General features: G+C 42.8%; 2 protein-coding genes across 2 annotated transcripts in view; both read left to right on the top strand.

The window, feature by feature from the left end:
- Nucleotides 1-2,445, top strand: part of Nup133 (nuclear pore complex protein Nup133) — a 6,699-nt gene extending 4,254 nt beyond the window's left edge. Inside the window, exons 15-20 of the mRNA XM_013315055.1 lie at nucleotides 43-176; nucleotides 351-605; nucleotides 850-1,065; nucleotides 1,142-1,252; nucleotides 1,335-1,449; nucleotides 1,563-2,445. Coding sequence (XP_013170509.1) covers nucleotides 43-176; nucleotides 351-605; nucleotides 850-1,065; nucleotides 1,142-1,252; nucleotides 1,335-1,449; nucleotides 1,563-1,774 — 1,043 coding nt within the window. The 3' untranslated portion in view covers nucleotides 1,775-2,445. The remainder of the gene's footprint in view (nucleotides 1-42; nucleotides 177-350; nucleotides 606-849; nucleotides 1,066-1,141; nucleotides 1,253-1,334; nucleotides 1,450-1,562) is intronic.
- Nucleotides 2,446-11,443: 8,998 nt separating this feature from the next.
- The window catches only part of LOC106119930 (uncharacterized), a gene marked incomplete at its 5' end in the record, with an annotated part of 3,170 nt that continues 1,367 nt past the window's right edge, over nucleotides 11,444-13,246 (top strand). The window contains 2 exons of the mRNA XM_013315056.1: nucleotides 11,444-11,530; nucleotides 11,868-12,105. Of these exons, the coding sequence (XP_013170510.1) occupies nucleotides 11,444-11,530; nucleotides 11,868-12,105 (325 nt within the window). The remainder of the gene's footprint in view (nucleotides 11,531-11,867; nucleotides 12,106-13,246) is intronic.

The following is a 13,246-nucleotide window of genomic DNA, read 5'->3' on the forward strand; positions in this document are numbered from 1 at the left end:
CTCGCCCTCGAAAGATGTAGTAATGTTGTGGTGTCGGCGCAGCGGAGGCGGGGCAGACGCAGCGCGCGGCCGCGCTGGCGGAGAAGTTCCAGGACCTGGAGCTGCTGGTGCAGCTGTGCGTGCGGGACGGCGACCTGCCGCGCCTGCACACCTACATGGAGAAATACGCCGACCAGGTCGGTCCTTACACCTCATCGCCGTCAGTCTACAGAACAGTAACCATGAAAGTTATGCAAACGCTCGAGACGATACGCAAAACATGCCCACGCAGTCGGGACTCGTAAATTGTACCCTCTTGTAACTACACGGTACGGTTTAGTTTAAATGACCGGTTGAATATGATCGTGCAGGGCGTGGCTGAGATAGCGTTCGCGTGGCTGGCGTCGGGCGGCGGGGAGCGGCGCGCGCTGCTGGTGCGCGAGGTGGGCGCGCGCGAGCCCGACCGCCTGGCGCGCTGGCTGGCCGCGCGCCCCGAGCGGGCCCAGCTGCGCGCGCTGCACCTGCTGGCGCGCCGCCGCCCCGCGCCCGCCGCCGCCGCCCTGCTCGCCCTGCTCGCCCCCGCCCACCGCACGCACGCGCCGCCGCCCACTCTCAACCGCACCACGGTATACCTCACGTCTTCTTCTTCTTCTTCTCACAAACTTTACCTCAAACCTCTCCGTCGTTAAAACAATATAAAAACTATATAAACGACTATTGCTCGTTTTAAACTATTTCATGTGCTCATTAATATATATCGTATCACTGAACGCAGCTAAAATGTAGATGTGGGCGAGTTGTGTGAACTAAAGTGTAAGCTACAGTAGCGCAGCCTACAAGTAGTGCTGTAGGCAGCAACGTGTGTGTCAGACGATCGCGTCGCTGGCCAAGCTGTGCCTGCTGGCGAGCGAGGAGGAGGGCGCGGAGGAGGGCGCACTACGCGAGGCGGAGGCGCAGCTCAGCCTGTGCGAGCACCACCGCGCGCTGCCCGCCGCCCTGCGCCCGCTTGCATCAGCACCAGCACCAGCACCCGCACCAGCCGGGGACACTGACTGCCCGCTGCTCGGCGCCCGGCGTCTGCTGCAGGTGAGGCCCCGCCCGCACTCCCCCCACTCCCCCCACTCTCCAATCTGTTCATGTAACATATATATATTGTCCGCAGCTGTACATAGAGTCGGAGAGCGAGACGCTGACCGAGTACGACTACAAGAAGGCGCTCGACCTCACCGACTTCATCGAGGAGCCGGAGCTGCGCGAGGAGCTCAGCCTGCAGGTAGGCACACACCCGGCTGTCGGGTGTCGGGTGTCCGGTGTCAGCTCGTGCTGAGGTGTGCTGAGGTGTGCTGTGTGTGCAGGTGTGGTGCGCGTGTGCGCTGCGGACGCGCTGGGAGGAGCTGGCCTCCGAGGCGGCGGCGGGCGCGCTGAGAGACACCGCACTCTACCGCCTCGCAGACCTCGTGCACCTCATGGGTACGCTTTGCCTTCTTACCTTCTCGCCGATCACAGTTTATTTACTTTTATTATTACTATTAGTGGGTAAGCAGCAGTGTGTAACAAAGTGAGATGCACGGTGCGTGTTGCAGGCGGCGAGGTGCGGGCCAGCTTGCCGCCGCTGGGCGCGCTGCTCGCCGCGCTGGAGGGGTCGCCGCGCCTAGCTGCCCGCGCCCGCGACCCCCGCTTCCACTTCGCGCTCAAGCTCGCCTACGAGTACATACAGGAGGACCACCCCGACCCCCGACACTCGCCCCCCACCACCCCCACCACTCCCACCACCCCCACCATACACTCCTACTAAAACCGGTCACATCCTGACAACGGTATTCATTGTACCCTCTATTGTTTCAATACATTAAATCCATATCGTTTTGTTATTCATACAATAGAGTAGCCATAAGAGAAATGTAAAATTGTGAAAGTTTAAAAATGTATAAGTAAGAAGGAGGCAGTCCCGGAGCTGAGACTGTACACTTGTTCACTCTGAATGTATCCGGTGGAGGTGACTGAGGTGACCGGAGAGGTATGTCCGAGTGTTCCCGCTGAGGTAGATGTTAGCTTCTCTATAATGTCATCACTACTAAATGAAATGAACTACAAAAATTCATTTTCAAATGTTTTTCTTTATCTATTAAGTGAAATTGTTGGATCCAAATGTTTAGTTAACACATGTTTTGTTAGTTTTATGTTTTTAAGAAGAAACGTTTGATCGATTATATGATATAGTTCCTATGTTATATTTAATAAAATGTCGATATCGACATAACATTTTACAAATTGACGTATTATAATTTTATAATACGTCAGTTTGTGAATATTGTAATCGTGTACGAGTTACCAGCCAAATCACAAACGGCGGAACAACATTTGTTAAATGTCTTTCGATGACTATTTAATAATGTATCAATGAACGAAATATATTTTTGTACCGTATTTGTAACGTGTCTAAATTGCCTCTAAAATAAACACAAATGAAAAAATAACGATATTTTTATTACTTCCAGTATATAAGTTATATATAGAAGTTGTGCTGCGTCCTAACAGCCGGCGCTGTAGCGAGACATCGCTCGTATCCTTGTGCGTTGCTCGAGTTGTCCAACTTTCGGACAAAGTTGTTTTGGACGCAAACAGAAGTATAAAATAAATTTGACCATAGATACATACCTCACTTAAATATTAAAAACCGAAAACTACGACAGAAGGTAGACAAAGCATTGACAATTGCATATGTCTATGAGCAGCGGTCGCTTCGCTATTTCGGCGAATTCTGGTGCTGGTGGCACGTTTGCTCGTTTACTTCCTTATGATTAAAAAAAATATCACTAAAAAAATCAATCAAGAATTTATTTTAGCGCTGAGTTTATACTTGAAATCAGTTTTAAACGAAATTGCTTTGTGTTATTCATTAGAAGTTCATCTCTTGCTTCTAGTAAAAGAAAATAAACAACAAAACCAAACTTTGACTTTTGTCTAAAATTTCCCACATTTTACCATAAGGAAAGGATTGGATCCCCTTCCTTATTGGATGTAGCGGAGGTACGGATGTATAGAAAAGGGAATAATCGTTTTATCAGCACATCTCTTCTGCCCGTTAAAAGCATCTGTAAATGTTGCTCGTCACAGATATGTATAGCATGGCTCGTCGGCCAGTCGGGAACCTCCTTGTGATGAAGTCGTGACGAAGTGGGGCGAAAGCGCGCGCAACTGTGACGTCACAGTAGTGAGCCGGTGCGGCGCTAGTGTGCCGGGCGCCGGGTCCGCGCACGCGCGTTGCAGCTCGCGATACTTTATTTCACCCTTTGTTTACATGTACGCAACTCGCTCCACAATATTAAATCGACAATATTTTGTTTACAAAAAATTATGTGAACATAATTATCGCAAATTTAGGGCCATGTGGATTTGACATTTAGTGCTTTGTGGCCGGGGTTACGGTGAAATCTGGAATTTTTATGTAAGTTCAATTCTTAACTTGTTACTTTCAATGTAAGGAGGATAATTAAAATATCAGTTAAGGGAAAAGTGTTAATTTTTTTTAAATTTTATAAGAGTAATGATAATTTAACTTTACTAATTAGTTTAAGTTTCGAACAAATGTGGAAAAAGTCTAAAAATATGTAACAATAATACGTAAAATAACATAAAAACTATTAATAAGGTATAATGTTAACAGAGCGAATGGTTCTATGACAAGTGTCCGGCTCCTTAATTATCAGTGCAGGATTCATATTTTGTGTGTAAAATAATCACTGAATTGTACGAACTTGACTGCTTTTTTACAAAACGGTTCAGCGATTTAATATTTCCTTAAGATAGACAGGATAGGGGGGAGGGCAGGATTAGAAAAAATATACATTTGTATGTGGACTTGAAATCATTATATAGAAAGTTTGGCAATCTTTAAGTGTTCGCAATTATAATTAATTATTATTGTTACGTCGCGCGTCACTGACACACGACACGAGACGACACGCACACTATGTTACAATATTGATGACATCACAAAAGTATTCATTAAAATTATTTTGGAATAAATCATATATGTAGACCTCGTTCCTACCTCAGCGCGTAGTCCGACAGGACTGTACTTGGGGTGTCTAGAAACAAAATAACAAAACACGTTGCATAACTTCAAACATATTTATAACTTTAACTTGAAAGAGGATACTTAAGTTGTAGTAACTAGTTGTAGTGTTAACAAAATTGTAACTGTTCAAAAATACGTATGGATTGTTTTCAAGACTGTATTAAAACTTGCTTCGTTCAATTGCGACCTCGGAGCAATGATCACAAGGTCTGCTCATTTATAAATAACTTTGCAATTATATTTTCAATGTAATTATCATTTAATTATAATAACACAACCGTTTTCAAAACAATGGAAACAGTAGAACACACTTACATAAAACAGTTAAGAACAAAATAGTAAAATGAACCTACGATGTACACTCAGCCCTCAGGGACGTATTAAACATGTTGATCGCCCGAATGTGGAAATCTGTCTGCCGGCTGTCGCCCCCCAGGGCCAGCCACGCACCCCTTACGCTCTCGGTTAAAAACGCCCTGTGTATCCGCTCGTAAACCTCTACGATGAAGTTTTCGTTTCGCTTCTAAGGTTCTGTATTGTGTTGCAATGTACATTCCCCACTTCGATTTGGTAAGTAAATAAAAATAATTCCTTCAAACCAATTGTCTGCCAAGTTTTGGCTCGGCCGCGTTAACCACGCGTGGGTAAATTGTCTTAATTGGATGATGTGCCGAGCTGTTGAGCTGCGCAGCGGAGTAATTGCGAGGAAACGGGCGGCGCGACGAGATGACGCCCCGGTCAGTGGCGGCGCCTCCCTTCTGCAACACTCCCTTGATACTGTAGAGTATTTTGTGATCACCGCTACCACACTGCGATGACGTCACGACATCAAATTTACCAACATGACCACCAAACGATATATGCCATTGTTGTAAACCGAGCATATTAGGAGCTGTCGTTGTTGTAGCGGGTGTAACAGCGGGGAAACTGAAAAATACCGCTTATTATAAATAATTTGAAGTGCAGCCATTGCGACGATCGTCCGCACGAAATTGCAATTATTTAAGATGGTTATTAGATTATTTTTAATTAACTCAAAGAGTTATTGGGTCGATGCGTGTTGGAGTAGATTGATAACTTTACGAATTTATTCCAACTTGAAAATAAAATAAAAACGCAGTAATTACTTGCAAAATATATTACCTAGTCTTATTAGTCTCTGTTGCTTTCAAAGAGATACCAATATATTTTTATACATTAAGTTTCAACATTGAAAACTCGGCACCTTTCTTCACTTTGATTTACGTGTTAATATAAAAATTAATATTTAAAGTGAATTCCCAACAAACGGTACACACAAAGTCTCAGGAGCGTGGAGCGAGCTCGTAATGTTTATTGTAATTAATTTATAACGTTGCTCAGTTGTTCTTTTTGAATAACGCACTGTATAAATACTGCTCTTCTTATGTATGAGTTTCCGTTGATATTTTCCATCTTATGTTTTTTGTTCTTATATTTGGTCAATAGGTCGCAGAAAAAATTCTACTTCATATGTTTAAAATAATATATTACTTGAACCTTTACTAATTTTCTAATTAATAGTTGGAAATATACGCGTCGATCATTAAGCTACTTGTTGCTACTTGACAACTAGAACTACGTCGACGCTGACCATTTAACAAACAGCGAGAGTTCTCCCCGGCTTGAGATAACACATAGAGTCGTGCCTCTCCACCAACCATACTCACATTATTAAAGAACACAAACACTATTTAATTCTGTATTTACCACGAATGTAACATTTATTGTACTGTTGTTTTAATATGGTAATTACCATACCGTTAATCCAACTAATTATACTTTATAATTATTCCTCGACAATTTTATTCGTGCGGTCACATATTGTGAGACTTCGTCGCTCACTTTACCATCAAATATCGTATAAAACAAAGGTATAACAAAGGTATAATTTTTACCAATATTTTAAATTCCAGTGACACTGGTGTGTGCGTGTCAGCGACCGATTGTGACACTCAGCTTGTAATCAGTCTGCATTGCACGTAGTCACACGTTACCAACTAATTGTGTTCCGAACTGACTGGCACATTCATACAAAACCTGCCGCCGCTGCTCTGCTCTGACATTGTTTAGTTCAACTAATTTGCATATATTTTTGTATCAAATGTTGTCTATAAATTCATCTGTCCGTTTTTACTCTTATATAAAATTTAAACGTTAATAAAGACCTTCTGTATGAGTTAGTGCAAAAAAGTGTGACGTAACAACGTCTGGGGAGCTAATTACTTTAGGTATAGCGGTGGTTTATCGCTAGCCGTTATATTAAGTGAAATTGAAACCTTTCGGCGTGTAACTAACGACATTGACGTCATTACAATGTACACACGCTTCATCGAATCGTGAAAACTGTATTAGTGAAAAGTAACGCCAAAGCAAAAACTGTATGAATTATTGTTCCACAACATTTTGTATGCGAGCTGTCGAACTTACTTAGTGTCTTCCTTAATTATTTCCTTAATTATATGTATATAATAATAATATAAAAAAATCTAAGTCACGTATTCCTAAATATATTTACGACAAACGCTGTATTCTCTATCCCCTTCTGTCTTTATCGAAGTAGCACTTTTTTCGTACTATTCGCGTAAAATTTTCTTTCAAGACTGTATGTGGAAACAATGTGTCAACTCTTAGGTACCTTACGAATAGTCTAGGCGATAAGTTCACACTAATTTGCACACAATGCCTGTAGTCTGTAGACAAAAAGGTGTTCGATGAGGCAACCGTCCCCTCTAGCATCGCGTCGCACGCTTTCTCACGCCGCGCGGCTACGGCGACGCCAGTAATGATTCAATTAAGAAAAATCCTTATCCTAGCCTTACTAATCTATTTTTCACCTATACAGTATTTATTCGACAGACTCGTTACAATTATTTTTACGAACTGTCTTATTTGTTTATTGCTTGTTCAACATGTTGACTCGTGTGCTAGTGTGTAAGTATCGGTTTCTATTGTCCACTTTACATAAAAACTACAGACGACAGAAATTTTGATTACAAGTGTTTCGGCAGCGGTAAAACTGCCATTATGTAAACAGGATCAATTTGTTCACGTAGGTACAGGTAATTATGATAAGCAGCAGTTACGGGAGGTCACGCCTCGCTCCTCGCATCTCATACCGCTCCGGACAATTCTCATCGTTCACGTAAACAGGATTTCCTTCTTTTGTAAATTCTTGCCTCTTACAACTTACACTGCACTGATTAGAATTAATGATAACTATTAAAATGTGATCAACAAATTATAATGATTACTTTACTAACATTATAATTTAACACTACTTTGTAAAGAAACATCATAGAAGTTATAAACGAGGAATCGTAACGTGTGTACAACGTTTGTTAGTGCTTTTATTTGCAGTGCAACTTGTGTGACGTCACTATCTGTGAAAGGGTGCGCGAAGGGTTCGGTTGTCACCGTGGTGGCCCGTTACTACAACGGCGCCCTGGTGCCGAGGGGCCGAGGGGCCGTGGTGCCATAGGACCAATGGGCCATGGCCGCCACTGCCCTATATTTTCGGCCGGCAATAAACACCCTGTCTGAACTCTATATGCGACGGACGTTTGAAGTGATTCCATTCAAGTTTTATTGTTATTACTACTTCTGAAGCTGAATGAACGACTTTTTTATGTCTTACCATTATACTATTTTCAGTTATCTTTATATTTATGATGTGCGACTTGCGTTATATGTTATTTATTACTTCATGCGATATACCGGCTGTATAATAACCCTCCGGTACAAGGTTACCAGTTCAGTCAACAGTCACTTCTCAGTCTACACTTCCTCTAGTTGAAACATTTTAGTTTTTAGTTGTATTAGTAGGTATAGCAAACGTATCACATGAAATGAAATCGTTCTCATTAAAAGAAATACATTTAAACGTCGGTCCCCTTCAGTTTATCTATAGCAGTATGTACACGCGGACAAACAGCAAAGACAACGCACACAATGTCCGCTGCGTGCACGTGCTCGTCCAAAGCATCGCCTCACTCCCCTCAGACCTCACGCGGAAACGATATTAGTATATCTTGGAAAATTCATTTGTATTTAGTATTCAATTAAATAGTAGATAACATGATTGACGACACCTAAGTGAGAGGATAAACTTATTCTACAATTAGGTAAATAATGTTCCATCATTTGCATTGAATTAAATAGATCATGAAAACGAGGGGTTCGTAGCTATAAAGAGTGAAAGTAACGACTGCTTGTATGCAAACGAGTTGACCTCGTTGTGTTAGCGGCGGCGGAGGGGTGCTCACCTGCTTCCTGCAGCACGCACCGCGACCGCGACACCCGCACCAGCTGGCGTACGATGTCTTACTACTACTTACTATAACGTAATGAGTAATTTGCATGTGTTAGCAATGTTTACATGTTGTGTGAATGTGGCCAAAAATCTTTAACTGCCACTAAACAAAATCTCTCCTCAAGAAGTGTTTAGATAACTGGCTATACGAGTAGCACTACAATACAGTTGTACTCGTATTATGTTTATAACGAGCTAACATAATGCTGTCGCTGTCGATATCGGTGACATGAACAGAGCAATCAATGTCACGGACAATGGAATCAAAGCGTTACGCTCGATCGCGCCCCCTGCCGCCCTCCTCACCCCCTGGCCGACGGACCGCGGCCATTCTACTCGATAATATTGTAATGATTTATCTGTTAAACAAGAAAAAAACTTCTGCAGGATCTTACTGATAAAAGTCGTAACTCGTATATTTCAACAGCTTTACTGCTCTCTAGACGATGATGAAACAACAGTAAAGCGGTGTTAGTTTTAATAACAAAAATTAAGCGTATACACTTTAACACGCACACAGCTAAATAATAAGTAGTCACTTAAAGGATCATTGTCCCCTTAGCAAGACACGATATCAGCAGATAATCCGCACATATTGCACCACCCGGCGAGCTGATAAGGCCCTTATCGCCAGCCGCCTGTTGCCCGCGAGCCTTCAGCACAGCACGCGAGCACAGCACTTATCGCGGCGAGCACACACCGGGTGCGGCTCGATGCGATCGCTAAAGAATTACAGGAATATTTGCATATTATTACCAGCACTGCTGTCACACTGAGTATTCTAATTTATTTATTTGAATCATAATACGAACTCTTTAGTCCCTGGAAAGCTCTAGATACGTTCACATGCATCATTGACAATACAAGCGTGTTGATTCCCATTACGTCATTTTTGTAGGTACTACTTTACAGTTCAATGATTAGTACCCATAATCTTATTATAACGTAGGTACGCGATGCGAACCAGGATAAGTAGAGGCCTAGACATAATTAAGACACAGCCGACGCGTTACAGGATTAAATTAACGGACACTGGTATAATGTTACTTGCAACATGATTATCTTCGTCAGCTTTATTCATTAATAAAGCCAACAACAGCCGCATATCACCTGGCCTGGACAAACCGCAGTCCACACGACACACGCATGTATAGCATGTATGTAAGTTTATTTACGATAAATAACATTTTCACGGACAAAGTCGCAGGTAACTAGTAGTAGTATTGGTTGGAGTGTTAGTTCACGCAGGTTGTAAGTATCTGTGCACAGTACACAGTGTCTAACGATACAAAACAATTCACTGTGGAATAGAACGAGATCTAAACAGTGCGTGAACTGAGCCATCGTAAATTACATTGTAATGCGGCGTACAGTAGCTGTCATTGAATTGGCTCGGCTTTGAACATCGTCGACGGTGGCGAGGTAACAACAGATCACTTGAAAGAAGTGGCCGAAAGCCACAAGGTTGCAGAACAAAGCGCCACCAACTAAATGTTAGCATTACGCTTGAAATATGGTGACAGTTACGGACGGGGCGTGCGCGCCGGTGAACGGCTTTTGCCAAACTTATATTGATACAGTTAGTTCTTCTGACTGTACCTTTTTACGTGTTTCTACTCGTCACATGTTCGAAATATTATTTTATGTGTCACAATAAACAGGAATGATCTTTGGTGTAAAAGGTAAGTTCCTAGCAACAGTGAGGCAATTGTAGATAAACTAAACAGAAGATAGTGCTGCCTGCCGCTTCCCTCCCCCCTCGCGCCCGCTGCCCGTTGCCCGCGCGCCTGTAACTGGGACACCATCGAGTGAGAGGACACCATGAGAATATTAATTAGAGTAGGTCGACTGTCCCTACTCTAATAATTGTCTTATGTTATTTATGTAAAAGAAGACACACGAGTAAAAAAATACAGAAGCCGGGAAGTGATGTCAGAGAGCTTTGCTTACAAACCCGAAGAAGGCCGATTCTATTGACCGAATGTGACTAACCAAATTAAAATGTACTAATTGAACTATTGTACAACCGTCGGCTGCCACGCGACTGGCATTATTTGAACATTGAGAACGTATTGCTGCAGTACCTACTGCTGCAACGTTGCTGGCAGAGGTTGGCAGTGAGCATTGAGCAGTAAGCAGTGGCTACCGAGTACCTATGCAGTAGTCCTCGCACTGCGCCGTGCCGTCCGCCATGGCCGTGAGCTGCATCAACAATTGCACCGGCGCCGTGTGGCCATGTAGCTCGCGGGCTGCTCGCTCGAATAAAAATAACCATATTATATTTGTATTACTAATATTTTTTTATGTAATAACAGTAATATAATTGTATCAGTGAGTTATCGTGACAAACTTCTGATTAAAATAATAAATGTCAGTTTGAGGCCATATGGCTTGCATTTGAAGCTAAAGTGGACTAGCCATCGTTACCAGGTGTGCCAACCTTTAATGATTTAAAGCTTACAAGCAAGACGTTGGAACGACTAATACAGAAAGCCTAGACGTAACTGAATGCAAATTAAGATATTTTTTTCAATCGCCAACAGTTTGGCCACACCCGAGCATATAACATGTGGCATTCATTCGCGGAACGCCATGACACGCCATGGAATGTCATTTGGCCAATTCAGTGAGCATTTCTAGTTATATAGAGGAGCGAGCAGCGCCAGGCGATGTCTGCGGCAGCGGCAGCAGGTGAAAACAATTGCCGCGCGGAAGTCATCGTGACTTGCCACCTGACCTGTCTCTCGCTTCTAATTACAACATTGTTTGGACACAAAATAACACGGATGTCTCAGGACGTTGAAGTTTGTTTTTGAAAGTGGACACTGTCTTCACTTAATCGATGTCGCTTATTTCTTGAACCATGTTTTCGTTATGTTTTCGGCTTTGCTATTCTTGAAATCTCTTATTGTCTTTTGTTTTATGTTATTGGTTTTTATTTTGATCTGACTTCATGATTGGTTTTTATTGTAGAATAATCAAAGAAATTAGGACGGTGCGAGCGAAGTACGTGCGGGGTGCGTGCGGGGCGTGTGCGGGGTGCGATGCGGCGCGGGCTCGCGGCGGCGCTGGCTGCTCTGCTGGCGGTGCTGACGCGCGCTGCCGCTGCCGACCTCGTCTTTCGGGTACCTGAAGTACTGGTAACTTGTGTTTAGATCAATCAACCTACCTAATCCTGTCTCTCACCAACTGTGTAAGTTCTCTCATTCGCTCTCTCTGTCTCTCTCTCTCCTTATTTCTTTTACTCCCTCAGTTAGCTTTCAAAATAAGCTGAGACGGTACTTTATGTTTTCAATGTGTTAGCTATATTTCTTTCCTTAAAATCCTGCAGGTAATCTATTCTGCCTCTTTTCTTTTCGCTTTTATTTCAATAAAGTAAGGACTCAATCAAGGTATCAATAGGTTCATGAAATGGCATAAATATGTATTTTTTGCATTATTTAATGTTTGTATATAATACGTGTGAATGGTGTGCAGGTGCGTCACGCAGCGGCGGCGCGCCCAGTGGGAACGGGCGGTCGGAATAACAGCGGCGTGGCTGCCGAGCCTGTTGACAGCACGGCGGGTGACGAGGTGGGCGAGAAGGCTGAAGGGCAGGAGACAGGCGGGCAGGCTGCGGGCTTGCTGGAGGTGCGCTATGAGGAGTACTTCGTGGAGCACGATGTGTCCACTGCGGCCGCGCGCAACGCCGCCCTACACCTAGACCTCGATACCGGTACGTCCACTACACGAGCAGATGGTACACTGCATCTAAATATTTCCTTCACAAAATTCTATTCTCGTCGACATTATTTCGAGTAAGAAGCAGCAGCAGAGTAGCAGCAGATTTAGTTCGTTAGTGACATTTACGGTCGCAAACACAAACTTCTTACCTTGTACACTGAGGATATACTTTTTAATATTTTTGTAGCGATTTGGAATTTTTTGTCTACTAAAATCTTACTATATTTGCTAAGATTTGACTGAAGAAGACCGAATGAGTCATAGTGCGTCATGATTTTATCCGCTTTCAGCTCTGTGTTTTAATTAATGACAATTAAACAATATGGCGACGGTGTGTAGTCACAGTCAGTCAGAGTGAGAGGGATTCAAATGATGACAGTTTAGTGTTAGCCGCAATCCGTGGCATTACATTGTTGTACTATCACGTTATTTCCTGACACCCTGTTAGAGATATCTACTTCATTTTTTCTCATTACGATGTGGCGACAGGTATATATGTTTTATAACAGAGATGTGATTACGTGTTGGACCACTGTGTCATGATCACCGCTTGTATAATTAATCATAACATAACAGTGTTATTGAATTGCTAGTTGCTCTTTTAGTGCAACATTGTTATATCTTTAGATATTACTCTTAGTCCATATAATTTCCATTTTGACATTAAATGTTGTAGGGTATGTATTGTAGTTAAGTTGTAGCAAAGAAATGTAAAGAACATAGGTTTGGATGCGGCGGCGATCCGTGTTGTGAGGCACACTTCGTATCACTCAATTACAATAGACCTGTGCAGTCGCAGTCTACATTGACACTGCTAATTGTTTGCGGCGAGGACGACCTCTCATTGTCACCATGTCTTGAGCAATTAAATTAATACATTAATAATTAAAAATACATTTTCACTTGTTGAAACAGATAAAAGATAAAGAAGTTCAATCAGTAAATGAAGTCATTACAGTAAGCAATGATGCGCGTATGTACACAAAATGAGGCTCTGCCGCTATGATAAACAATCTGAACGATTTAATTCCAGAACACAAGTTGTAGATGTAGTGTATGTGTATGACAGCATTGATGGCCCGAAACTTGCATTATTGTACTTGCAACATGTGACATTAATACGCGTGTGGCGG

The sequence above is a fragment of the Papilio xuthus genome, unplaced genomic scaffold (assembly GCF_000836235.2).
Source record: "Papilio xuthus unplaced genomic scaffold, Pxut_1.1 DF826961.1, whole genome shotgun sequence".
NCBI classification, from domain to species: domain Eukaryota; kingdom Metazoa; phylum Arthropoda; class Insecta; order Lepidoptera; family Papilionidae; genus Papilio; species Papilio xuthus.